Raw genomic sequence first — 26,084 nt, forward strand, 5'->3', positions numbered from 1 at the left:
GAAATGTTGACAGGAATTAGATCCATGGATAATATCATTAAATCATCATTATATTGTTTTATGAACGTCTTGCATCTGTCTGGTTACAATTTATGAACCAGTATTGATGGAGAATTATTAACAAATGCCCATAGATTATATTGGGTTCACTCTTCTGTCGCACACTCTGTGCTTTTATCAACAAAGAGAATCTCCATCCCTGCCATCGTTAATTTCATCTTCCTTTAAGACAACTAAATTTTCCCAGACCCTCACCACCATCTTTTTAATCTGTTGTTTGAAATTCTCCCTCTTGTTCCAAAAAAAAGAGTCAAGATAACAGTGTGTAGGTAAAACTTACTTAGTTCTTGGAATTGTTAAAGTACCAGTCTGGGCCGGGCGCAGTGGCTCACACCTGTAATTCCAGCTCTCTGGAAGGCTGAGGCAGGTGGATTGCCCTGAGCACACAGGTTTAAGACCAGCCTGAGCCAGAGCAAGACCTCTGCCTATAAAAATATCCAGGCATTATGGCTGGCACCTGTAGTCCCAGCTACTTGGGAGGCTGAGACAAGAGACTCACTTGAGCCCCAAGAGTTTGAGGTTGCTGTGAGCTATGACATCGTGGCATGCTACTGTGAACAACAAAGTAAGACTCTGTCTCAAAAAAAATAAAAATAAATAAAGTACTGCTCAGCTTTAAATTGTTCACTTGAACTTCCCATGCAGTCGGAGGAGTACGTGGCCAGAAGCTCTTTCTATTGGAAGTAAAGCATTTTGATTATCTTCAATGTTTTGTTTAAGGAACACAGTGCTGTGTTCACTTTCAATTATTAGATATAAAGTGACTTAACACAAAATCTTATTTCAGAACTTAATTCTTACAGATTGCCGTCAAATCCAACTACACTGCTGTGCAGACCCGTAGGTGACCAGGTGCCCACTCACACCCCCACCAGCGTCACTGAGGGACTTGCAGGGTCTGCATTCCCGTGCCGCCCTCCCTCGTAAATCACCAGGTGCACATTTAGAGTTCCCAGATTAAACACTGTTTTTTGTATAACCATACGTGATAGCTCAGAATTAAATACTCAGCATGTTTCAGATGCCTGACTTTATTTCCATGACTAGTCCCCTCTGTGCCTCAGTTTCCTCTCTGTTCCGGGTTGTTGTGCACCAGAGCTCTTAGGCGCTTAACTGCCGACACCGTCTTTCTACCCTACTCCTCTGGGCAAGGCCTGTTAGTGAATCTTACTGCTTTACTCCTTGCTTATTCATGTTATGAAATTTGACATTCCTGGCATTTTTTATTAAGAAATTTCAGCATGGGGTTCCATTTTTAACGTTAGAACACCCAGATGAAGGCCTCTTCTTAACCTGTGTAGCCCACAGGAAGTTTTGCAGTGAAATTCCAAATTTGTCTTTGCTGATCAATGAGCTGGAACGGAAGTCAGACCTGGATCAGATGTGCCGGATGGGCTCACTGTGGGGGCAGGTGACCCAGTCCTGAGTTTGTCTGCATGCTTCATGGGTCTGGAAACTTCAGTGGAATGAGTCATTTGAAGAATAAATATTGAAGATTTTTTTTTTCTCTTAGGACTGCCTCAGCATATTTTTTTTAATTTACAATGTAGCATTGACGTGGAAGGTGACTTGAGGGTTGTGAGTGGGACACTGTGTTCTTGGTAGGACACCTACGAGCACAGGACAGTGGCCACAGCATTGAATAGTGAAGGGAGGGGACCAAGGGCATGGTGTTTGCCCTCACTGCCTGCTAAGGTCAAGGTGGAGAAAGGACCCAGACAAGTAGCGACAGAGGGCCGTGTCTAGGAAGACAAATACAGCACAGCAATCCCAGCAAAGGTTTTCCTAACTTGAATATAAGATGGAAATGCTGTGGCACACTTCTGAATTTAGGCCTCACTGAAGAAGGAGTGAAGCTGTTAAAACTGGGGCCGGGGTACGGTGGGGTCCTTTGAGCGCACTCTGTGTGCCAGGCAGCACAGTCTTCCCCCTGCCCGCTCAGGATTCACGGCAGCCTGGCCCGTCCGAGTCTTCCTTCTTTGCACAGAAGCTCCTGACACGCCACAGTCTGCCCAGCACAGACAGCTGGCGAGTGGCAGGAAGCGGCCTGCCCGCTGACCCGGAGGAGCCACAGCCGCAGCCCCAGCCCCAGCCCCGCGGCTCCCTCTCTCCCCTCTCCTTGTCACTGCCCAGCACTGAGGCCTGGCAGTTTCGACACATTCTCTCCTCTGTAGTGGCAGTATGGATTTTCAGCACGACAGGGGACTGTCTAAAATAAATTTTGTAGGAGTATTCTCATTTAATGTTTTCTAAATGATTAATGAGAACGCTTCTACAGTATTTATAACAGCCCGGCTCTTGGCAGGTCATGGCTGCACGTGGGAATCTTCCAGGAGAGATCCAGGAGGAATTATTGTTCCTTGCAGATATTGCCTGGCCCCTCTCTTTCCCTGAGGCACTTTCTCCCTGCAGGAGAAAGACAGGCCCCGAGGCTGGTAGGGAAGCCTTGCATATTTTATCTCTCTGACAGCTCTCCCCAGGTGAGGGCCTTCACTGAGACTCCCACTGTCACTCTTCAGAGACAGCTGGATTTGGCCACCGAGAGAGTCATCGTAAAGGCACTTTATGTGCATTTATTTAAAACAAACAATCTGAGCTACATGGAAGCAGGTTCTGTATGTATTTTATTAAAGAGAAGGAATGGCGTCCTTGAGGACGGTGACCACACCTCTCACTTTGTATATCTGGAGCCTCACCTTGTGTTTGGCAGTAAGTGTTAAATCAGCACGTTCAATCTGGAGTTAGTAGACAGCGTTTCTGCAGATGCTGTCATCTCTTATTTCAAGTCTATGAACAGCATAATTTTTTTAGGTAGGGGTGTTTTTCTCTCATTTTATTTCCTTCATTTGTCTTTTTCATATGTATGTCTGTTCCTTCAGGTTTTTTTTTTTCTTTAAGATTAATCTGTACAAGACCTTTTCAGTGACACAGGTTAATGAGACAGAAGCATTTTTCCTGCTCCAATCTCTGCTTTGTTCTGATATTTCTAAGAAAGACGCAGATATGGCAGTGTGTGTGAGGAAGGGAGGAGCCGGGGCTCCCTGTCGCTGCCGTCTGACCTGGTTTCTGTGTCTGCCTGGGGAGAGTCCAGTTTCCAGAGTCCAGGCAAGGGAGGCCCGTTAGGATCACTGGCTGCTCCAGAGGGGCCTATGGGGCTGCATGTCCGCAGGTTCTGATGAATTGGGACTAGGGGATGTTTGTTTACTGGGTAAGCGACCGGGCACACAGCAGAAGAGAGGGTGAGGGGACAGAGGGTGTCTGAGACACCCTCTCAGCTCTCTCCAGGCTGTGAGACTGTGGGGCAGGAGGCACCGTCACCCTGCGTGGGAACGCAGGTGCCCAAGAGGTCCTTGGAGATACTTTGGTTTTTTAATGGTTGTATCAGGAGCACGGAAAAGCCTCATGAATATTTTTTAAAATATCAAGTTAAAATTTAATTCTGAAAGAATTTTCCTACATTAGTACTGGCTTTATTTGTGATTTCACTCAACATGTTCCTCAAATTCCAGGAGGAAATAGGTAAATGTCCATGAAGTTGGCCTCCCGGTGCCCTGAATCGCAGAAGCAGGGCAGCTGCCCAGCACGTGCCAGCGGAGGGAGCAGGGGGTGGCAGGAGGACCCGACCACGGCCCCTCTGCCCGCGCTGGGCAGCAGAGCGGAGCCTGTGGTGCGAGTGGGGGTGCCAGGGCCAGTGCGTGGCCCCCATGGCTCACTGCTGTCCCCAGTAAAAGCGCAGGTGGAATTTGTCGACTTTCCTTGCCTTACCCTCACGTAGGGTTGAAACCTGTGTGGTTTGTAAAAGGGAAGGAGACAGCAGGAAACCGATGTCACAAGGTGGACGTCGTCTCACAGGACGTCTGGTGAATGCACTTCATGGTGCTGATGACACATTAGCTTGATCCTGAAGTGCTGAGCTGTGCATTGGAGCCTTGTTTATAAAAACATAGACGATGTGCCTGACAACTCTGGGCGGGTGAATTTTAATTTCACATCGACAAGGCAGTGCCTTGGAGCGGTGCTTCCCCACCCTCACACAGACCACCCAGGATCCTGTGCAGTGCAGACGCTGGTGCAGTGGTCTGGGATTCTTTCAGTTCTAACAAAGTTTGACTCGGGCCTGTAGTTCAAGCGGCCAGAGCACCATCCACATACACCGGAGCTGGCAGGTGCGAATCCAGCCCGGGCCTGCCAAACAGCAATGAGAACTAGAACCAAAAATAGCCGGGCGTTGTGGTGGGTGCCTGTAGTGCCAGTCACTTGGGAGGCTGAGGCAAGAGAATCGCTTAAGCCCAAGATTGGGAGGTTGCTGTGAGCTGTGATGCCACCACAATCTACCCAGGGAGACTTTGCCACTGAGACTTTTTTTTTTGACACAGAGTCTCAAGCAAAAACTGAAGGTGCTCAGAGGACCACTTTGAGGAACAAGGTTTGAGAGGCACTAGGCGCCCCTGTTACTTTTGAGCTCACCTTCCATTCATAACTCTGTTCCAAAGTGTATTCATATATTTTCCTACCAGCTTGCAAATGCAGTTAATGAAAATAACATTCTTTAGTCTGCTTTTCACTTTAGGGTAAAAATAAGCTGTATTTCATTCAAAGTTGCAAACTTTGAAACTACATATACTATATAGAAAATACTTTTTTTATAATATTCATCAAATTACCATCCACTTTTCTATGGCTTTACTAAACAAACCAACCACATACTCTTACCCAGGTGTCCTCAAACTGCGGCCCTCCAAGGACATTTATCCAGCCCGCTGGGTGTTTATGCCACCACTACCTGTCCTGCTTAGCAGCCAACTTGTCCAGGGGCCCGCAATCCAGCCCTCCAGTGGTCTGAGGGACAGTGAACTGGCCCCCTGTTTAAAAAGTTTGAGGACCCCTGCTCTAACCACTTGTCTCCAGAAGTTCATGTACAGAGCTGTTGGTGTTAGAAACTATTAAAGGCCTAATCCAGTCCTTGGCTTAGCCCACAAAGGCCTATTTAAACACTTGATTATACCTTGAATAGAGTCCAGCTAGTCACTACACGTGATAATGTTTCAAAGAGAAAATACTTATTTAAAGTTCCAGTTTGTTAGCCTAAAAACAAGTCTCTCCCCTGCCCATCCCCAATAGGAATTGATCTGATCTTATCATTTTTCCTAGTAGCAAGTAGCATCCACCTACGTCAACTGTGCTTATTAAAACTCCATTTCAGGCCAGGCACAGTGGCTCACAGCTGTCATCCCAGCATTCTGGGAGGCCAAGGCAGGTGGATGGCCTGAGCTCACAGGTTCCTGACCAGCCCGAGCCAGAGCGAGACCCCGTCTTTAAAACTAGCCAGGCATTGTGGTGGGCGCCTGTAGTCCCAGCTACTTGGGGGGCTGAGGCCTCAAAGAATCACTTAAGCCCAAGAGTTTGAGGTTGCTGTGAGCTGTGACTCCACAACACTACTAAGAGCGACAAAGTGAGACTCTGTCTCAGAAAAAAAAATGAGATTCTGTCTCATTCCAATACTTTGGGATGCCACCTTTATCGTGTCCTAAAGTGTATATGCAGTCTTGTTTTTAAATATACAAAATTAGAGCAGAGAGTTCCATATATTCTTTGTTCCTCATGGTTTTTACTAACATCTCATGTTACTGATACCTATTAACATTTTGCAGGGTGGGGGACGTTTATTACAGTTGGTAAACCAGTATGGCTCACTGATATCAATGTCTGTAGGTGACATTAGGGTTCACTCTTGGTCCTGTACATTCTGTGGGTTTTAAGAAATGCAGAATGTCGTGTGAGACCAGGCAAGTGGCTCCCACCTGTAATTCCAGCACTGTGGGGAGCCAGGTGGTTGAGACCTCAACCTCTACCAAAAACACTTAAAACTAGCCGGATGTGGTGGCACGTCCCTACTGTCTTCACTGCTCCAGAGGCTGAGACAGGAAGATTGTTTGAGCCCAGGAATTTGAGATTACAGTGAGCTATGATGACTTCCCTGCACATGACCCTAGTGAAGAACAAGAGTCTGTCCCTTAAAAAGTAAAAGTCATAATGTCATGTGTCCGTTGAGTTGTCAACAGAACAGTTCCACTGCCCTAGAAATCTTCATGCCCACATTTTAATCCCCATGGTTTTGGGGATTTTACTGTCTCCATAGCGTTGCCTTTTCCAGAAACTGATCTAATTAGACTCAGGCAGCACGTAGTCTTTTCAGAAGGGCTTCTTTCACACAGGAGTGTATGTCTGTGGGTCCACCGTGCCTTTTTCTGCTTTGATAGTACATTTTTTATTGCTGAATCATATTCCATTGCGTAGATATACCACAGCTTATTTACCTACTCATCAATTAAAGGCTGTATTGGTTACTTCTCGTTTGGGGCAATTATGAATAAAGCTGTTACAGACATTCTTCCAGTTTTCAGAGGCTTTGGAGCTGGAGGGTGACTGCTGCCTCTGTGGTGAACAGAGGGTTAGCTGTCAGACCACTGTGCCTGCCCACCAGCAGTGAATGCAAGTTCCTGGTGGTCCCCATCCTCCCTGGCGTCTGCTCTTATCCATGGTTTTGGGGGGTTTTTTTGGTTTTTAGTTATTCTAACAGATGCATAGGATAGTCCTTTAGTTTGCAGTTCTCTGATGACATATGACAAGTATCTTTTCATATGCTTATCTGTCACTTATGAGTCTTTATCAGTGAGCTGTCTGTTCAGATCTGTTAAGCATTTGCTAATTTGTTTGCTTTCTTCTTACTTATTTTTAAGAATTCTTGGCATATTTTAGACATAAGTCCTTTATGAGGTGAGGGTTTTACAAATATTTTCTTCCTGTCTTTGGCTTGCCTTCTCATCCTCTTAATAGCATCTGCCGTAGAGCATACATTTTTAATTTTGATGAAGTCCAACTGAACAATTTTTTCTCTCATGGATTGTGTTTTTGGAGTTGTATCAAAAAAGTTATCACCAAACCCAGGTCCCTTAGATTTTCTTCTCTGTTCTGTTCAAGAAGTTGTGTAGCTTTTGCATTTAACATTTAGGTCTATTACCCATTTTGAGTTAATTTTTGTGAAAGACGTAAGATCTGTGTCTACAGTCATTTTTTTCCATGCGTTTGTTGGGAAAAAACTCTCCTTTCTCCATTGAATTACTACCTTTGCTCCTTTGTCAAAGATCACTTCTTCTCAGTTATCCTGCTCCATTCATCTATTTGTCTGTTCTTTTTTTTTTTAAATCATAACTGTGTACATTAATACAATCATGGGGTACAATGGGCTGGTTTTATATACAATTTGAAATATTTTCATCAAAGTGGTTGCCATAGCCTTCATGGCTTTTTCTTAGTTATTGTGTTAAGACATTTATATTCTACATTTACTAAGTTTCGCATGTACCCTTGTAAGACGCCCCTGTTTGTTCTGTGGCCAACACCATACAGTCTTTATTACTGTAGCTTTATACTGTGTCTTAGAGGTGAGTACGGTCAGCCTTCCAACTTGGTTCTTCTCTTCCATACTATGTAGGACATTCTGGGTCTTTTACTTTTCCATATTACTTTAGAGTCATTTTGTTGATAGAGGATTTTGATTGGTATTACGCTGAATCTCTAAATCAAATTGTAAACAACTGACCTCGTATCTATAGCAAGTCTTCTATCCGTGAAAATGGACTATCTTTTCATTTATTCAGATCTTTGATTTTTTTTTATGTTGGGTTTTTTTGTTTGTTTGTTTTCTTTGAGACAGAGTCTCACTTTGTCACCCTCAGTAGAGTACTTAGAGTCATAGCTCACAGCAACCTCAAACTCTTGGGCTCATGTGATCCTCTTGTCTCAGACTCCCAAGTGGCTGGGACTACAGGTGCCCGGCACAAGGCCCAGCTGTTTTTTAGAGACCAGGTCTCGTCTTGAACCTGTGAGTTCAGGCAGTCCACCCACCTTGGCCTCCCAGAGTGCTATAATTACAGGCGTGAGCTACCGCACCCATCCAATCTTTGACTTTTTTTAAATCAGAGTTTTGCAGCTTTGTTTTATTAGATCTTATACATATTTTATCAGGTTTATACTTCATTATTTCATTTATTTTAGTGCTACTATGAATAGTATTGTGTTAATTTCAGGTCACATTTGCACATTGCTGGTATTTAGGAAGCCACTGGACTTGCGCATCCTAACCCTGTATCCTGCAGCCTTTAACCACTGACAAGTTTAGGAGTTTTTTTGTTGATTGTTTGATTTCTTCCTCATAGGTAATTGTCCTCTGTGAACAAAGACTGTTTTATTTCTTCCTTCTCAATCTGTGTGCTTTTGTTTTCCTTTTCTTGTGTTACTGCAGTAGCTAGGACTGTCAGGATGATGTTTAATACCAGTGGTGAGAAGGAACTTTCCTGCTTATTAATGCTCTTCAGGGGAAAGGCCTGTCATTTCTCACCATTAATTACGTTGTTAGCTGTAGCTTTTTTGTAGGTGTTATGTCACGACCCGTCGGGCCCCTATGGCCCTGGTCTCGGTTACTGCAGGAAGGAACCAGGAGAAAGGCAGATTAGAAGTACAAGCTTGTGGGAGGCGGGCTAGCCCTTGCTTACAGGGTAGCCCGGCGTAACCCCCGCACCTGAGATGGAATAACACAGGTGAGGGGAGTGATTAACAATGACTACCTGCTGAAGGCTCGGGCTCTTCTACAAGGAGCACCTGTGGACAGATGGCCCGAGGTCCACCCCTCAGCTGCAGATCATCTTGCTCAGATGTCGTCTGGCTCTTGACGTCCCTACAGTGTTATTTATCAAGTAAGGAAGTTTCCCTCTTTGCCTAGTTTGCTGATAGTTTTTATGGATGGGTGTTGGATTTGCCAAATGCTTTTTTAATATCTATCAATATGATTTTTTGTTCTTTAGCCTATTTACAATGATTGTGTTAATTGACTTTTGAGTGTTGGACCAACCCTGCATACTGGAATAAATGCCACTCGGATGGTATATAATTTCTTTTTTCGGTTTTTGTTTTGTTTTGTTTTGTTGTTTGAGACACTGTCTCTCTCTGTTGTCTAGACTACAGTGCAGTGGCATCATCAGAGCTCACTTCAACCTCAAACTTCCAGGCTCAAGTGATCCTCCTACCTCAGCCTCCCAAGTAGCTGGGACTACAAGCACCCACTACCATGCCCAGCTTTTTTTTTTTTTAACTTTTTGTAGACATGGGATCTCACTGTGTTGCCCAGGCTGGTCTCAAACTCCTGGCCTCAAGTGATCCTCCCACTTCAGTCTCCCAAAGTGCTAGAATTATAGGCATGCGCTACCTTACCTGGCCTCTTTTTATGTATTGTTGGATTTGGTTGCTAATCTTTTGTTGAATTCAGTTTTATTATACGCTGTATTTGATTTGCTACTTTTGCTGAGGATTTTTACGTTAATGTTGATAAGACGTATTGTTCTATGGTTTTCTTTTCTTGTAACGTCTTTGGTTTTGCCATTAGAGTCATGCTGGCCACACAGAGTGACTCAGGATGTGCCCATCTGCCTCTGTTTTCTGGAGGAGACTGTAGAGAATCACGTCTTCTGTTGATGTTTGGTGGAAAACACTACTAAACCCCTCGGGAGTCCGGGGCTGGTGCCTTTTGGGGGAAAGCTTTTCTTTTCATCTGGTGACCAAGTTTGTGGACATGCAGCTGTTGGTGATGGTTCTTTATAATCCCTTTCGAGTCCGTAGGATCAGAAGTAATGGCCTGGCTTTGATTTCTAGTATTAGTGGTAGATCTCGTCTCTTCTCTTTGCTAGCCTGGAGAGGGTTTTATCAATTTTATTAATCTTGTTGAGGAATAAGCTTTTGATTTTGTTGCTTTTATCTATTAATTTTCTGTTTTCAATTTATTGATTTCTGCTCTAGTTTTTATTATTTCTTTCCTTCTCTTTACTTTAGGCTAATATTGCTCATCTTTCTCTAGTTTCCCGAGGTGGAGACTTAGGTCATTGATTTTAGATTTTTTTTTTTCTAATGTGTGTATTTAATGCTAAAAAAAATCTCCTCTGGGCACTGCTCTTGCTGCATCCCATGAAGTTCGATAAGTTGTATTTTTATTTTCATTTAGTATAAAATATTTTAACATGCACTTTTATGAATTCTTTATTAAATCATGACTGTGTACATTGATGCTTTTATGGGGTACAATGTGGTGATTTGATATACAATGTGGAATGCTTACATCTAACTGATTAACATAACCATCTCCTCACTTACTTGTTGTGGTAAAACATTCATACTCTATTCTTAATAGCTTAGAAATGTATCGTTGTGTTATGCACATTAGGTTGGATCTCCCCAAATGCCCCTTCCACTCCCCTCTCCTTCCTCGTTCCTCCTTCTTTCTGGACTATAATTATGTTTTACCATTCCTCTTGTCGTAATCCCGGCAGCTGAGAGGAGGATGGACCCCACTTCAAATGTAATTAATCAATAGAAATTTATTGATAATTTGATACACCTACAGGTGCACCTGTAGGGGGCTCTTGTGGTGGGCCAATAAGAAGCCTCAAATAGCCGGGGAGAAGCCTTTTTATTCCATTATTCTGCATAGTCATGGTGACTTGCAGGCTAGCACAATACAGAAGCCAATCATAGCGGTTAGCACAGCTCAATATAGCTCAGGGGGCACAAGGTAAGGGTACATATTGATTCAGACATCACAAGATATATCACAAGTACATTACTTCATGATCATAAGATGGTGTATGTCATAGGGGTTTACACAATTCAGGGTGGAGGTACATGTTTACTTAGGGTACATTAGCTCATAATTCAGGGGTACAAAACAAGTGTTGGGTACATTTCCGAGAACAACTCAGGACCTTTTTATCCGGGGCTTTATTTGGAATCTACCCCTCCCTTCCTCAACCCCTCTCTGCATACTTCCTTAATTTCAGGCTGTTTCTCTACCCTTGAGAGGGCAGGAACTAAAGGCTTAGGAGAGGTGTCTTTTTCTAGGGTAGGGGGCTTGTTCTCCACTGGTCTTAGGGAGGGGGGTCAAGGGCTGGGGGCTTGGTTATTACACTATGAATGTGTAGGTGGTTATATACCAATCTCATAGTCATATTGAATACACTGAATTTGCACCAGAGTGTTTATTGCAGCACATGTACTTTTAAATACAGAAACTTCCCCGGGCCAGTGGGCAGCTGTCGGGGTAAAGTGCAGAGAACTGCAGCCTTTTCATTTATATGGCTGGTTTATAAATGGGGTTGGGAACTGCAGTAGAGCTCCGTTCTATGCTTAGCTTGTAGAGTGGAGGGTTCCTGAGGTCTTGGCTCCCTAGAGGTCAGTTCCACACCATGCGGGAACAGCGGCTGGGTGGCGCGTTCTCCACTTGAAGCAGAGGGAAGGAACAGCAGCTCTCACATGCCCCACTGTGTCAGCCCAGGCCCTCGTTGAGTCATGCCGATGGTCAGGAACTAGTTCTAGGGAACTGAAATGACTCATAGTGTAAATTAAAGTCAGTTATTCATCCTCTTCAGACATGGAAAATAATTTAATGTCATCAGTAAAAGTAAACTTAAACATCTTGAGTTCGATAGTTATCTTTCTTTCTCCAGACTGGTATCTGCAGGTGAACTGCTTCCATCGTGTTCCTTAGTTTTGACTCTTCCTTTTTGGACCTTTCTTATGGAAGACCCTGCCGTAAAGCTCTTCTTGGGGTGGCCCCTCGTACACCCACAGAAGTGGTGAGTAGGTGAGAGGTGTTTTGAGGCTCAGCGGTTTCATCGCTGTTCAGTGTCACTCAGCTTGTTTCCTCCACATCTTCCAAGCCGTATTCCGGATCTGAATATTAACAGTGTGGGCCTGTTCTGCAGGGTCCTTCCTGAATCTGTGTCGTTGCCATCTGCTGGCATTTCCATAGTGAGCTCAACAGGCTGCACAATGGTATGTGTGCCACGGGCCAGACTCTCACCTGGGAGGGGCAGCCACACTGGACCCTGTCGTGCTTTCTCCTCCCTCTGCCCCACACATCACAGAGCCAGGCAGCCCTGGAGGGGGACTTCGCACTCCCGGACGCCTTGGGACAGTTCAGAGGCAGAACTTAGGCCCCAGCAGCTGCAGTCAGTACAGGGGCCCCATCCACTGGATAGCCCTGGCCCTGCTTCCCACTGCCCACTCACCCAAGAAGCACTTCTATAATCAGTCACCTGCTCACACGTTCTCCCCTCAGGGTCTCCTGGGGAACACACCTAAGCCACTTTCTACTGAGCTTGCCATGAGGAAGAAATATTAAAGAATAGCTGAGTGTTCCCCATTTTTTTTTGGAAGAGGCTGGTCTCTACTGCCTTACTCGTTTTGTGATAGTTTCCACATGATGGTGGACTGCTATGGAGGTGGTAGTCATTTCCATCTATCTCTCTGGATAAACTTATAGACATACGCAGAACTTTATAGAGAAATGTAGCATTTATCTTATGGCTGTTACCACGGGACGTCTCACCAAGAAATAAAGGGATCCTGTCATCACTTCTGTGGGACCTCTGCAGATCCTCCTTAGAGAATGCCAGGTGTGAACATGTGTGGTTACTGCAGACAGGGGGCCTCAGCACACGTGTGGTTACTGCAGACGGGGCCTCAGCACACACGTGGTTACTACAGACAGGGGGCCTCAGCACACGTGTGGTCACTGCAGACAGGGGGCCTCAGCACACGTGTGGTCACTGCAGACAGGGGGCCTCAGCACACACATGGTTACTGCAGACAGGGGTCCTCAGCACACGCATGGTTACTGCAGACAGGGGTCCTCAGCACATGCGTGGTCACTGCAGACGGGGGGCCTCAGCACACACATGTGGTTATTGCAGACAGGCTGCCTCAGCACACGCGTGGTTACTGCAGACAGGGGGCCTCAGCACACACATGTGGTTATTGCAGACAGGCCACCTCAGCACACACGTGGTTACTGCAGACAGGGGTCCTCAGCACACACGTGGTTACTGCACACAGGCGGCCTCAGCACACGCGTGGTTACTGCACACAGCCGGCCTCAGCTCTGGTTTCATCCTAGGCTCCATGGTCCCCTTCTCGATGCGCATCTTACACGCAGAGCTGCAGCAGTACCTGGGGAACCCACAAGAGTCGTTGGACCGGCTGCACAGGGTGAAGACCGTCTGCAGCAAGGTAAGTGTCCTGCCGTCGTTCCCCCACCCCCCGCCCCGTCCCAGGGCTCCGGGTGCTGGTATCAGTGCTGCCAGAAGGGAAGTGAGCTGGTCCTTGCCTGTGCAGAGGGATCCTTCCCACAACTGGACGGCCTCTCGCAGGCGCTTTGGGCTGGCATCTGCTTCCATTTTTTTACACCATAACTTAAAAGATAAAAAGAAAAACTGTGTTTCTTGCTTATACTTTGACCAGTTGATGGGAAATTGTGTTGCCAACTTCTTTTTATATGGCAACACTTTTCTTGAATCTTAAAATGGAGGTAAATTATTTATTTTCAAAAATATGAAGCACATACATTGATATTGAGAAATTCTAGATCAATGACTTACTAACCTGCATATGACATTTTAGGAAATGTCTATGGTATTTGAGAGAAAACTGTCTGTCGTAGGGTGATTTGAAGTTGGAAAAGTCAAGTCAGGTGAAGTGGTTGTGAGAGTCAGTTTTCCTGGTCCTAAGGTATTTCTTGTTTACACTATCAAACTTGTAAAAGCATAATACTGTGTAACCATCAGAAGATCCACTTAGCACCTGCTATGGAGCAGGCTGTGGGGGCAGGGGGAGAGAATGGGGGGGTGCAGTGGAGAGTGGGGGATGAGGCAGACAGTGGGCCTGTCCAGGCTACCGCTGTGCTTCTTGGACACTTAGCGTGTACTCATGAGTCAGCCACTGTTGCTAAGCAGTTTTCAGACCTTAGCTCACTGAATCCTTATACATCCCTAGGAAGGAGGTGGGGGAGTCTTCCCAGTTTACATCTGGGGAAACTGAGGCATGAGAGGGCAGGTGAAGCCCACCTTAGGCTGAGCCACTGGGCTCCAGAAGCCTCTTCCTTGAGCACCACTCCGCAGTGCTCTGTGAAGCTGGGCCACCAAAGTACTACATTTCTTCTCTCCCAGTGCACTTCCTTCCCTGATGCCTTATAAAGCAGCAGTTACTAAGTTTAGTTCTATCTACCAATTTGATGGTGCCAGAAATTTTAGCAGCTCCCTACTGCATTTGTTCTTGCCAACAATTGGGTTCAGCAGGTGCAGGGATCTGTGGACTCTAAGTGGATGCGGAGAGTCTGGCCAAGAGAAGTTAGTGGCCCTGCCTCCTGCCTCAGCCCAGCGACGGTAGTGTCAGATGCACGCTCTGGGCACACTCGGGCAGCTCAGCACCGTGCAGGTCTGCCTGGCTGCTACAGCTGTGGTTGCTGAGCTGCAGGGGACACGCCTCTCACGCCTTGGCGGGGGGGGGGATTGGAACAGGCCATTGGCTGTCCAGGAGCCTTGGTGTTGATCTCGTGTGCTTACCTCAAGGTCAGTGTACAAAACGGGGATTGTCGTTTCCAGAAGGAAACGAGTGGCTTCTGTTCCTGAGAACTCTCTGTCCACTCGTCTTCACTGCTCGTGTGGCCTCTGTTCTTCAAGGCAAACTGCAGGCTGGAGGTCAGAAAGGGCTGTGGGATAAATGCTAGGAAGTGGGTAAATAACAGAGCAGGAACAGAAGAAGGGCAGTGGAGCTTTAACCCTGTGTGAGCAAGTCCGCTCAGACGGCTCAGGTCACTTAGAAGATGGACGGGCAGCCCTCTGTGCAGGTATATTGAGAGCCCCCCTGTCTGATAACTGCCACTCCAGCGGAAGTCAGGTCTACTCAGGTACAGTGCCCAGCAGGGATTTCTCATATGACAAGGAAGAACCGTAGATGATTGCAGAGCGAGGTGCAGAGAGGCCCAGGAGAGCAGACCAGCCTGAGCCCTGCTACACAGGCCTGCTACACCTCCAGACCAGCAGACCAGCCTGAGCCCTGCTACACAGGCCTGCTACACCTCCAGACCAGCAGACCAGCCTATAGCCCTGCTACACCTCCTTGGGGCTGTGCTGAGCTTGGCGGTCAGCTCTTGGGGAGAGGCCAGTGGGACTGTCCCCTGTTGCTTCCACTATGAGCCACAGAGTGTTGCGGCATGAGATGCTATAGTGGTGTGCTGTGCTGGCCGTTCCATGTTTTCCACATGGTCACCCCAGTGCCACAGCCTTCACACAAGGGAATGTCCACAACACACTGATTTTCAGAGCCAATCTTCAGAATTACAATTACAGCATGACCCTGACAAAATAAATATATGGGTTGGAAGGTAGAGGATGCCATCCTTTTAATTCCTTTTTATCATCCAGGTCTTACACAACACATGTATTAATTCTATAATTAGACTTTTTTCTATTGAAAAAAATTAAATAAGGGGCAGCGCCTGTGGCTCAGTGAGTAGGGCGCCAGCCCCATATACCACAGGTGGCAGGTTCAAACCCGGCCCCGGCCAAACGACAACAAAAAAATAGCTGGGCGTTGTGGCAGGGGCCTGTAGGTGCCTGTAGTCCCAGCTATTCAGGAGGCTGAGGCAAGAGAATCGCCTAAGCCCAGGAGTTGGAGGTTGCTGTGAGCTGTGTGACACTGCCATGGCACTCTACCGAGGGCAATAAAAACTCTGTCTCTAAAAAAAAAAAAAAATTAAATAAGGCCCATGAGGCAAAGAGAAAATAAAATCAAGCCAGTAGTACAGCTGGTAAAGTAAAAGTGTGCAGAAGTAACCAAAGCAGGGAAGTGGGGCCTGTTACAGAGTTCTCAGCTCCGCAGCCGTCCTCTGCTCAGAAGGGCCCGGCTTTCCTGACCGTGGAAGATTCACCAGTGATTAGAGCCTGCGTGCGTGGCACGTGAATATCAGATTGGCAGATAATCCTTCCTCTGGGGCCCAGTTTTAGCAGGATATCATACAGGTTTAATCTATTGTCTGTGAGCTATTTATTGAATTAGTGTTTGGTGCAAATATAATTACCTCAATGAAGAATAAAGTAAACCATGATTTAAAATAAGTTTTCCATACAACCATGGCTTGGAAAGACGAACAGCCACTGCTGTCCAGAGTGGCAGGTGCCTCGATTCCTGCCCCGCTCCTCTTCCTACTCTGCAGATGTCTCCTCCTCAAGGTCCCCAGAAAGCTCTGCAGACCATCTGGGCGTGTTTGTAGAAGCCATTGGTGTGTTAGATGAAATCTGTGCATAATGATGCCAAGAGCTTGCGATTTAATTTGTGGCTGGTGTTGAGTGGGTGACACTGTTCCCTTTAATTCTGCAGCCTCCACCTTCCCCAGGCTAGCCAAGCTGAGGGTCCCATGTTTAAAGAAGTGCCTCTTAGCTGGGCACAATAGCTCACACCCAGAATCCTAGCTGAAACAGGAGGATCCCTTAAGCTCGGGAGTTCAAGACCAACCTGAGCAAGAGCAAAACCCCACCTCTACTAAAAATAGAAAAACTAGTTGGGTGTTGTGGTGAGCACCTATAGTCCCAGCTACTTGGGAGGCTGAGGCAGGAGGATCGCTCGAGCCAAGAGTTTGAGGTTGCTGTGAGCTAAGCTCTAGCCTGAGTGAGAGAATGAGACTCTGTCTCAAAAAAAAGAAAAAAGATACCTCTTTAAAGACTCATTCACAACTGATCAAAGAGACAGAGGGTAAGATATGTTTTGTGTGCTCTGAAAAAGAAATACATTCAACAGCGTCAATATAATTTGCTTCTCTAGCTAAAAAGGTAGCAGTGAGAGCTTGCTTTCTAGGAAGGGTTAATATCTTTTCTAAAAAGGATTTCTGACAGATGGATATTTTCAGTTTGCTATTTTATTTGTAAACAAAGTCAGAAATCTGAGTAGGAACAGCCATCACTAGCCTCTAGTGTGGTCAGCGCCAGCTGCTCAAGCAGCCCCCCCAGTGCGCTGCGGCGGCATCACCTCGCCTGACCTCGATGCTTCCCTTGTCCTGCTCATCTCCTGTTCCAGCAGAAAACAAAGGTGGCATAATCAGAGATGGTGGGAGTGAGTGGCAAGTGGAGAGAATAAAGGAAAGACTGGATGAAGACAGCTTCTGCTTCTTCAGCCCAGACCCTGTGCCTGGCCGGCCCTTTGCCATGGAAGCCAAGTTCCCCAACTGTGCCCAGAATGTGGGAGCTGGAGGTGCCAAACAGAATGGGTCATCAGGGTTTGCAAGATTGATATCTTGACCCAGCTCACAATGGAAAATCACACCTTTAGACCCTCCAGAGCACGTTGTCCACATCCTGAGGTTGCCCAGCCGCCCTACTCAGCACCTCCAGCCCAATAACAACCCTGGTGCTGCAGGAGTGACTCACGGCCACAGAGCCAGCAGGTGCTCCAGCCCCGAAGGTCTCGGGAACGGGGAGAAAAGCAGGCCCTCGCTGTAATAAAAGGTCCTCGAGTGCTGCCTTCTTTGCCTCCTTTTCCTGGCACTGTATAGTATCTTAGTCTGTGGTCTGAGTGGAAAAGGACAGTGTATTTTCTGGATTTAAAGTTCCCAAAGGACACTGTCCTCCCCGCTCCGAGACAGTGGTTATGAGGGTGGCTTTGGAGTCAGGCTGATTCTGCCCCCGGGTGGTGTGATGCTGCCTCGCCTGTGCAGCCTCAGCCTCTTTGTCTGCCAGTGGGACATGTCATTGCCACCTGGGCTGCCAAGAGGCTCCGCCTGGTACATGAGTGAGTATTTAATCGCTCTTAAAGTGCCATGGAGCAGCTCCAGGAAACCTTTTTCCCTTTGGAAAGTCTCTCTTCTGAAAGACTTTCACCCCACCCCCAGACCCCCCACCCCCGAGGCTCAGTAGGGATGGGAAGGTCCTAGGGCTTCTGGAGAAGCCTGAGGCTCTCAGGCAGACCTGCCCCACCTCTGAGAGGGTCCTCGAGTCCAAGACTCACTGCAGCTTCTCAGCAGTCTGTATTCCAGATGCCTCGTATACAAAACTGGTTCCCCAAACCTATCTCACCCCAATCTCCAGCCCATGACAGCCTGCCAAAGGGACAGCCTCCTGCCGATTGTGATCCCCAGACCAAAGGTGGCAGTCACCAGTTGGAACACCTGCTTCACTACCTCCTCAGATAACTGCACAGGACTCAGAGCAGGAACTTGGGTCTCTTTAAATATGAATAGGTACAAATTGCTCTTTTAAATACAATCTGAGATCAAGCAGTATTGGTTATAAATGGAGTCAGGCAGCTGGAATATTCATTCAAGGCTATAATTTTCTCTTTGGGCAAACACCACCAGGTTTTCTATTTTGAATAACACATCGGGGCAGCACCTGTGGCTCGGGTAGGGCACTGGCCCCATATACCGAGGGTGGCAGGTTCAAACCCGGCCCCGGCCAAACTGCAGCAAAAATATTAGCCAGGCTTATGGTGGGCGCCTGTAGTCCAAGCTACTCGGGAAGCTGAGGCAAAAGAATTGCCTAATCCCAGGAGTTAGAGGTTGCTGTGAGCTGTAATGTCACGGCACTCTACTGAGGGCGATAAAGTGAGACTCTGTCTCTAAAAAACAAAAAAACAAATAACACATTGATCGTCCCTCCCCTACTATTCCTCAGAGCCTGTCCATCTGCTAATCCATCAGGGCATTAGCCCCAGGCAGGGCTGGGGACAGACCCTCAGCACTGGTCAGAGCCCTCCTTGCCTACCAGGACAGCCCCACAGCATCACCGTGGCCATTTCCACCTGCGTCCTCTCAGGATTGCAGCTGTCTTCAGAGAGGGCCATTCTAGGGCAACAGTGAGGAGCCCACTTCAGAATGTGCAAATTAAACACAAGTAAACCTCTAAAGTGACTGAATGCCTCGACCTCAGTGCACTGTTTCTCATGGGAAGCCTTGGATAAAAGTGCTGGGTGACTTTGACTCACCTGTGTATTAGTTATCCATCAAGGCTCTGTGGCTTAAAGCAACAGGGATTTGTGATCTCACTGTGTCTGTGGTCTGGGGTCTTCAGTAGCTTCAGGGGTTTCTGGCTCAGGGTATCTCTTATGGCTGCAGCCAGGCACATCCTCACACGTGCATGGACTGGAGTGCTGGCCTCCAGGGTCCCCCCAGCCTGCGAGTGTCCTCCTTGTTGGTAGGAGGCCTCAGGTCCTGCCTGGGGCCCTCCCAAGAATGTCCTTATACCAGGGCTCCCTGCAGAGAACTTGAAAGAGGAGGGGGAGGAGAGTGTGGCAGGTTCAAACTGCCACCAAAAACAAAAAAAAATAGCCGGGCATTGTGGCAGGTGCCTGTAGTCCCAGCTACTCTGGGGCTGAGGCAAGAGAATCACCTAAGCCCAAGAGTTGGAGGTTGCTGTGAACTGTGATGCCACGGCACTCTGCACTCTACCCTCTACCGAGGGCTACAGAGTAAGACTTTTTTTTTATTTTTGAGACAGAGGAAGGAGAGGGAGGGAAAAGGAGCCAGGACAATGCCTTTCCGACCTCACATGGAAGATCACAGCATCAACATTGCCATGTCACTTCCCCCTGATTTCTGTGGCTAAAGTAGAGTCACTGAGTCTGGTCCACATGCAAGGGGCGGGATGCAGCTTCACACTGAGGACAGTGTTGGAGAATGTGGGAGGTGTTTCAACCTCCGCACCTGGTCGGTCAGCTCAGGCCTATCACACTGCAGGCCACCGAGCCCCTTACTGCGCTCAGGAAGAGAGCCGCTCCCCGATCCCAGTCCCACCCTGGTGTCTGAGTGCCACTTGCCCCCGGAAGGTGCAGGCCTGGGTGCTTGGCTTGCTGGTGCCGGGCTGGCACTCTGAGAAGCCTCACCTGCAACCGTCTACAGCAGTGGTTCTCAACCTTCCTAATGCCGCAACCCTTTAATACAGTTCCTCATGTTGTAGTGAAGTAGCAATGAAAATAATTTTATGGTTGGGGGTCACCACAACATGAGGAACAGTATTAAAGGGTCGCGGCATTAGGAAGGTTGAGAACCACTGGTCTACAGGCAGATCCCAGCACAGCTTACAGCTCTCCCCCTCAGCCAAGGCAGCCGCCTACTGCCCCATGGAAGCTGTTGGAAGTTTCAAAGACCCACCTAGTAGTTAACAGCCAACGCAGCTCCCAAATCAACTAATTAACTAATTAACTATTAGGTGGGTCCCTATATTAGACCCACCTAATAGTTAACAGCCAGTGCAGCTCCCGGCTAACCTTGCACAGTTCATTACAAGGAAAATGGTGAAGAGAAATCCCAATGAAAACCTAGAATTTCTTTTTAATTTCTTGTTGCTTCTCCTTTTATTTGTAATCAGTCTCTTTATTAAGCATTTTTAAAGTTTACGAACTCTTAGTTGTGTTCTCATTGGAGTTCTAATAGGCATATGAAAATAGGAAACTGAGGAAATAAAAATTTGGAGAAGATAGCCAGAGGTCAGCCTGAACTTGAACCTGCATCTTCTGGTGCCAAACACCTGTGTTCTGTGCCACTTTGCTCTGCACACAGAAGGCACAAGGGGACTTCTGCACAGGGTGTGACAGTGCTTCTCCACAGGTTATCTCTGAGTTAAACGGAACTTTGTCTGTGCTTAAAAACCACCACGTGCCACATCTGCAAAATGTGGCTCCCAGTAGCTGCTGCGTTCCTGAGCCCTGTCTGCACGGATGGCACGGTGCTCCCAGCTCCACAGAGCTCTCTGCCCACCTAGAGCCAGTTGGGGACAGTGCGTGTGATGCACAGGGAGCCTCTCAGCTTTGGACACACTCGCAGTGCAGATGCCCCATTGCTCGAGCCAGGTCCAGGGGTGGCTTACTGCTTCTAACACCCTGAAACTATAATCACTGCTGTTCTTGAAAGACAGAAGGTTGGGGTCACCAGGCCTGCTCTGCACTCCCTGTTCCTGCCATTGGGATCCTCAAGCTTCCACCACTGAGGCCTTGACCACAGAAGCCGCCCGGCACTCTGTCCCCTGCAGCTCTCCGTGGGCACTGCTCCCACTGTTACACTGCAGACGGACCAGTGAGGAAGACACCCAGGTGCTCCAGCCAGGAACACAGGCACTATCCTGCATCTTCCCTTTCCTGCCACCTTCTAGCCCCATCCAGGCCACAACCAAGTCCTGGACATGGACCCCAGACTCCCATTCTCAGCTGCCTTCAGAAGGGAGGGGACAGGCACAGTGACTCAAAGCACAGCCTAGAGTGAGGCTAGCTCCCCGTGTCCCCATTTATGTGACACTGTGACAGCAGGACCTCCTCCTAGAGTTGTTATAGGAACAAAGTACATTTCTGGAGCACTTGGACCAGTGCCCTTCAGAAGGGAGGGGACAGGCACAGTGACTCAAAGCACAGCCTAGAGTGAGGCTAGCTCCCCGTGTCCCCATTTATGTGACACTGTGACAGCAGGACCTCCTCCTAGAGTTGTTATAGGAACAAAGTACATTTCTGGAGCACTTGGACCAGTGCCCTGCACACAAGAGCTGCTCTGTGGTGTCTGTGTGGTCACGGTGGACACCTGGGGCACCTGACTGTGGGCATGCCTGTAGGTGTCACCTGACTATGGGCACACCTGTGGGCACGGGCTCCTCTCTGGATGTGGCACCTGCACCCTGCCTCACCTCTGCAGCTTCCCACCTCAGGCTAGTCAGACCTTACCTGAGGCCTGCTCTAGAGCATTAAAAGCCATTAATCTGTTCACGGGATTTTGTCTTAAAAACACATTGCATCCCTGATTGTCTAGTGGTTAGGAAAAAAAAAACAACAGATTTCTTATCTTTTCCGTTTTTTTTAAATTACAGAATTACATAGACTCACCCATTCCCAGCACTGTGGTGCCCGTCTCTGAGCCTGGTGGCCTTTTCATCACCCTCTGGGAAGCCAGTGGTGGCACTGGCTTTGGGCAGGGACATGCAGCCCAGTACCTCCTTTCTTACCTGGCACTGGACACCTGCAATCTCCACTGCCCCCTGGGAGCGTGTCAGTCAGCAGGGCTGCTGGGTACAGGGGAAGCAGAGAACTGGCATCATGAAATGACAGTTGCAGACGTGTCCTCACAGCTGCAAGCCTCCTCCACCCGGCAGGCCTGGCACATGGAGCAGCACATTCACCTGGGTCAGAACATCCTTTAATTTAAAGTGTGTGGAGCTGCTGTGCACGGTGGCTCACACCTGTAATCCCAGCTCTCCAGGAGGCTGAGGCAGGTAGATTGCCTGAGCTCACAGGCTCCAGACCAGCCTGAGCCAGAGTGAGACTCCATCTCTAAAAATAGCCAGGCACTGTGGTGGGCACCTGTAGTCCCAACTACTCAGGAGGCTGGGGCAAGAGAATCACTTGAGCCCAAGAGTTTAAGGTTTCTGTGAGCTATGACACCACAGCACTCTACCGAGGGCGACAAAATGAGACTCTGTCTCAAAAATAAATAAATAAAGTGGGTGGAGCTGAAGGAAGCAAGTTGGTCTTGGGGCTTTCTAGCAAATAAAATGGAAATAGCAGAAGGCACCCATAGCGCAGTGGGTAGGGCACTGCCATGTAGACCAAGGCTGGCAGGTTCAAATGTGGCCCGAGCCAGCTAAAACAACGACAACTGCAACAGAAACTAGCCAGGTGCTGTGGTAGGCACCTGTAGTCCCAGCTACTTGGGAGGCTGAGGCAAGAGAATCGCTTGAGCCCAAGAGTTTGAGGTTGCTGTGGCCTGTGATGCCACGGCACTCTACCCAGGGCGACAGCTTGAAACTCTGTCTTAAAAAGAAAAAAAAAAAAAGAAATAGCAGCCGTCTGTGCACCTCCAGCCCCTGTGATGTCATCTGCCTTACAGCTTAAACCGAGCTAGGCACGCTTTCCAGAGCATCTTCCAGAACATTCTGGGTCTGGTGCGTTGGGCCTTTATTCTTCTGGGAAATGCATGCAGGACTGCTAATTAGTGTCTGATTTAGACTTGGGCTCTGGTCCTTTGTCCAGGACAGAAGGAAGCAAGGAGGAAATCACAAGCACACCACATTTGCAAACTAAACACTTTCAGACTTTTTTTGCAATATCTGCATTTCCTAAATAATTCAAGCTTTGAGTTGAGAGTGTGTCTGTCACTCTCCTTTACAGAAATAACCTTTTGTCAATCAGCGCACGGTTGCTGCATAAAGCCAGACGACCGTGTCTAGACAGGCAGCAATGAGAGCTACGAACTGGGAGTTGCCGCTCCTGCTCAGTGCACTCGAGGGTGCCCTCTGGGTTACATTGGACCTATTAATTGACATCATTATATAATACTCCCTAAAAATAGAAAATGCGCTCTGAGGAGCAGAAAGGCACAGCCAGCGCGTCTGCGCGCCTCTGCAATGTCCCCTTCCCCAGCTGTCTCGCCCTCCGAGCTGAAGCACTTTGGTGACCCAGATCCTGCTGCCTCACCCCCAGCCCGTTGGAGTGCTGTTTGGGGTCTCCATCCCTTATCCATGTGGCCTCAGCTGTGTAGATGCACACCAGAAGACAAGCAGGACTCGTGAGAAGACACACCTGAAAAACCACCCAGAGCAGGTGGTGCCTTCCCTGTGTGAGCGGCATTGGTGCCTTGCTGGCCCCACTGGGGTGGGAAAGTCCTCTCTTCCCCTGCTGCCCCTGTGCAGGACCCCATCCTCCCCCACTGCCAGGACAGCTGGTGGGGCCTTCGGGCTGAGACTACCACAGCCCACGGTGCGTGTCCTCCCAGCCAGGCCACATCCGTGGCATCCTCTTGCCCTCCAGCAGCATGTGGAGGTCATCCCCAGTGTGTAGATCCCTGTCGTGCCCTCAGCATGTGGAGATGATCTTCGATATTGGGGTGTAAAGGGCAGGCTGAGTCCCACCCTCAGCTATCTAACACTCAGCTGTCTGCACTCTACCACAGCAATTCAGATTATCTCAAGCCCAGGTGAACACCTCCAACAGGGCAGAGTTTGCTCAGACACACCAAGCCTGCAAGTGCAACCCAGGGCCAGCTGCGGTGTACAGGGCTCCGGGCAGGGTGGCTCCTGGGGCCAGCTGCGGTGTTCGGGCTCAGAGCAGGGTGGTGCCCAGTGAGTGGGACCCAGAGCCAGCTGCAGTGTGCTGGCTTGGGGCAGGGTGGGTCCTGGTGAGTGGGAGCTGGGACCAGTTGCAGTGTTTGGGCTCAGAGCAGGGTGGTGCCCAGTGAGTGGGACCCAGGGCCAGCTGCAGTGTGCTGGCTTGGGGCAGGGTGGGTCCTGGAGAGTGGGACCGGGGCCAGCTGCAGTGTTCGGGCTCAGAGCAGGATGGTGCCCAGTGAATGGGACCCAGGGCCAGCTGCAGTGTGCAGGCTCAGAGCACGGTGGCTCCTGGTCTGGTTCATGTGCAGGGTTTTCCTCTTGTCTCATCCCCGTTCAGCCCATGCCTGAGGGAATTTAGATTCCTGGTGACACCAACTCTTTCTTGCCAGTTTCTGTGTTTATGATTATTCCTCAAAAGAGACAGACTCACTAAAAAATATCATCTGACCTGGTTTAAACCAGCTAGATTTTCTTCAGGGTCACAATTTTGATCCCCAGGTGTGTCCTCCGAAGCACTGAGGTAGCCCGAGATAGATAACCATTAAGAGGAAAAAACCCTTCCTGTTCACAGCCAATTGTTCTTCAGTCAATGAGGGCAGGTGAGGAGAGGCCCCTCCAGTGCCCTGCTCCTCGTAGACCAGGGGGCTGGGCAGGTGCATGACCCCAGCGGCTTCTTCACTGGGCTGTTTCCTCACCCCCAGAGGAGGGTCGGGGCCATCGGGGAAGTGGTGACTGGCAAGATCCTCACTAGGTGAAGGATCTTTCCCCAGGAGCTCTCGGCCTGTGGTCAGTAATACAGAACCAACCGCAGTGCAGCCTCTCTCATTTCACATTGCTTTAGTTTTTCTCCTTTGAGTCTTTTCTCCTCATCCTGCTCTCAGAAAAAATAAATTCTCTATTCAAATTCAGCAGCTTTTACTTTATAGAAAACCAAAACACAGAAGAAGCAACTAAAAGTTACTAACAAAACAATAAAAACTACAGAAGTAACAATTGCACCTAATTTGACACCTGAAAAGGCCCCAGCGCCTTGCTTTGCCTTAGAGGAATAAGGCTGATATTTTCACAAAAGTGAATTGTCATTCTCATATGTAACATACTCAATGCTTTTCTAAAAAGAAAAAAACATGCTTATGTACAATGTCTGAGATGCTTTATGAGCATCATAAATCCCAATCCCACCCTCACCTGGGGGCAGAGTCCCCAGCCACTGACCGTCACCCTGTGTGACAGTGACCAGCAATGTGTGATAAGTGAAATTTGCTGTACCAAGAGTATACCATGAAAAAGTCTAGCTGCAAATACGTCTTCATGGTTTATCATTTGAAATGATTGCAGATCCTGAGCCACTTGGAGCATGGCTTGGCTGAAGACGGCAGCATCAGCAGCATGACCCCAGAGCACAGGCAAGGTGAGCGGCCAGGTGCAGCCAGCTGGAGGGTTCAGCAGACGGTCCCCTGCAGGCTTTGTTCTTCCCTGTCAGGGCACTCAGCATTCACTCACTTTCTCCTTTCTGGGTAAACCAGCCCCTGTGGTTGGTGCTATTGAGAACAATCAACAGTCTCAGAACTGAGCCTGCTCTCGGAAGAAGATGCACCTTCATGTAATGACACAAACCGCAGGCAGTATTCCATGCCAAAGGGGTCTGGGAGGGCACAGAGGAGGGAGACTGGCCAGTGGCAGGACCCTGGGAGGCGTCCTGTGTGGTATGTGGAGACTGGGGCCAGGAGCTCAAGGGGCCCAGAGAGATCTGGAGAGGAAAACAGGTTCTGTGAGCAGAGCCTGGGAGCCAGGGCAAGGATGCTGGGCTCTTTTGCTTAGGGTCAAGGGATTGACAGGAGTAGCTCTGCACTATGGCAAGACTGGTTGAACTGCAGCAAGTGTGGTACAGGTGCACACAGTAGAGATGTGTACAGTGCATGTGTGCGGTGCAGGTGTGCACAGTGCTGATGTGTGCGGTACTTGTGCACACGGTGCTGATTTGTGCAGTGCATGTGTGCGGTACTGGTGCACACGGTGCTGATGTGTGCAGTACGTGTGTGCGGTACTGGTGCACACGGTGCTGAT

The 26,084-nt window shown here is 48.4% G+C and overlaps 1 protein-coding gene across 2 annotated transcripts in view; it reads left to right on the top strand.

The window, feature by feature from the left end:
- The window catches only part of TRAPPC12 (trafficking protein particle complex 12), a 105,654-nt gene that overhangs the window by 57,388 nt on the left and 22,182 nt on the right, over window positions 1-26,084 (top strand). For both annotated transcript variants that reach the window (XM_023518419.1, XM_003798572.2), the window contains 2 exons: window positions 13,064-13,176; window positions 25,356-25,428. In XM_023518419.1, the coding sequence (XP_023374187.1) occupies window positions 13,064-13,176; window positions 25,356-25,428 (186 nt within the window). The remainder of the gene's footprint in view (window positions 1-13,063; window positions 13,177-25,355; window positions 25,429-26,084) is intronic.

The sequence above is a fragment of the Otolemur garnettii genome, unplaced genomic scaffold (genome assembly GCF_000181295.1).
Source record: "Otolemur garnettii isolate 467f Iridium unplaced genomic scaffold, OtoGar3 scaffold00139, whole genome shotgun sequence".
NCBI classification, from domain to species: domain Eukaryota; kingdom Metazoa; phylum Chordata; class Mammalia; order Primates; family Galagidae; genus Otolemur; species Otolemur garnettii.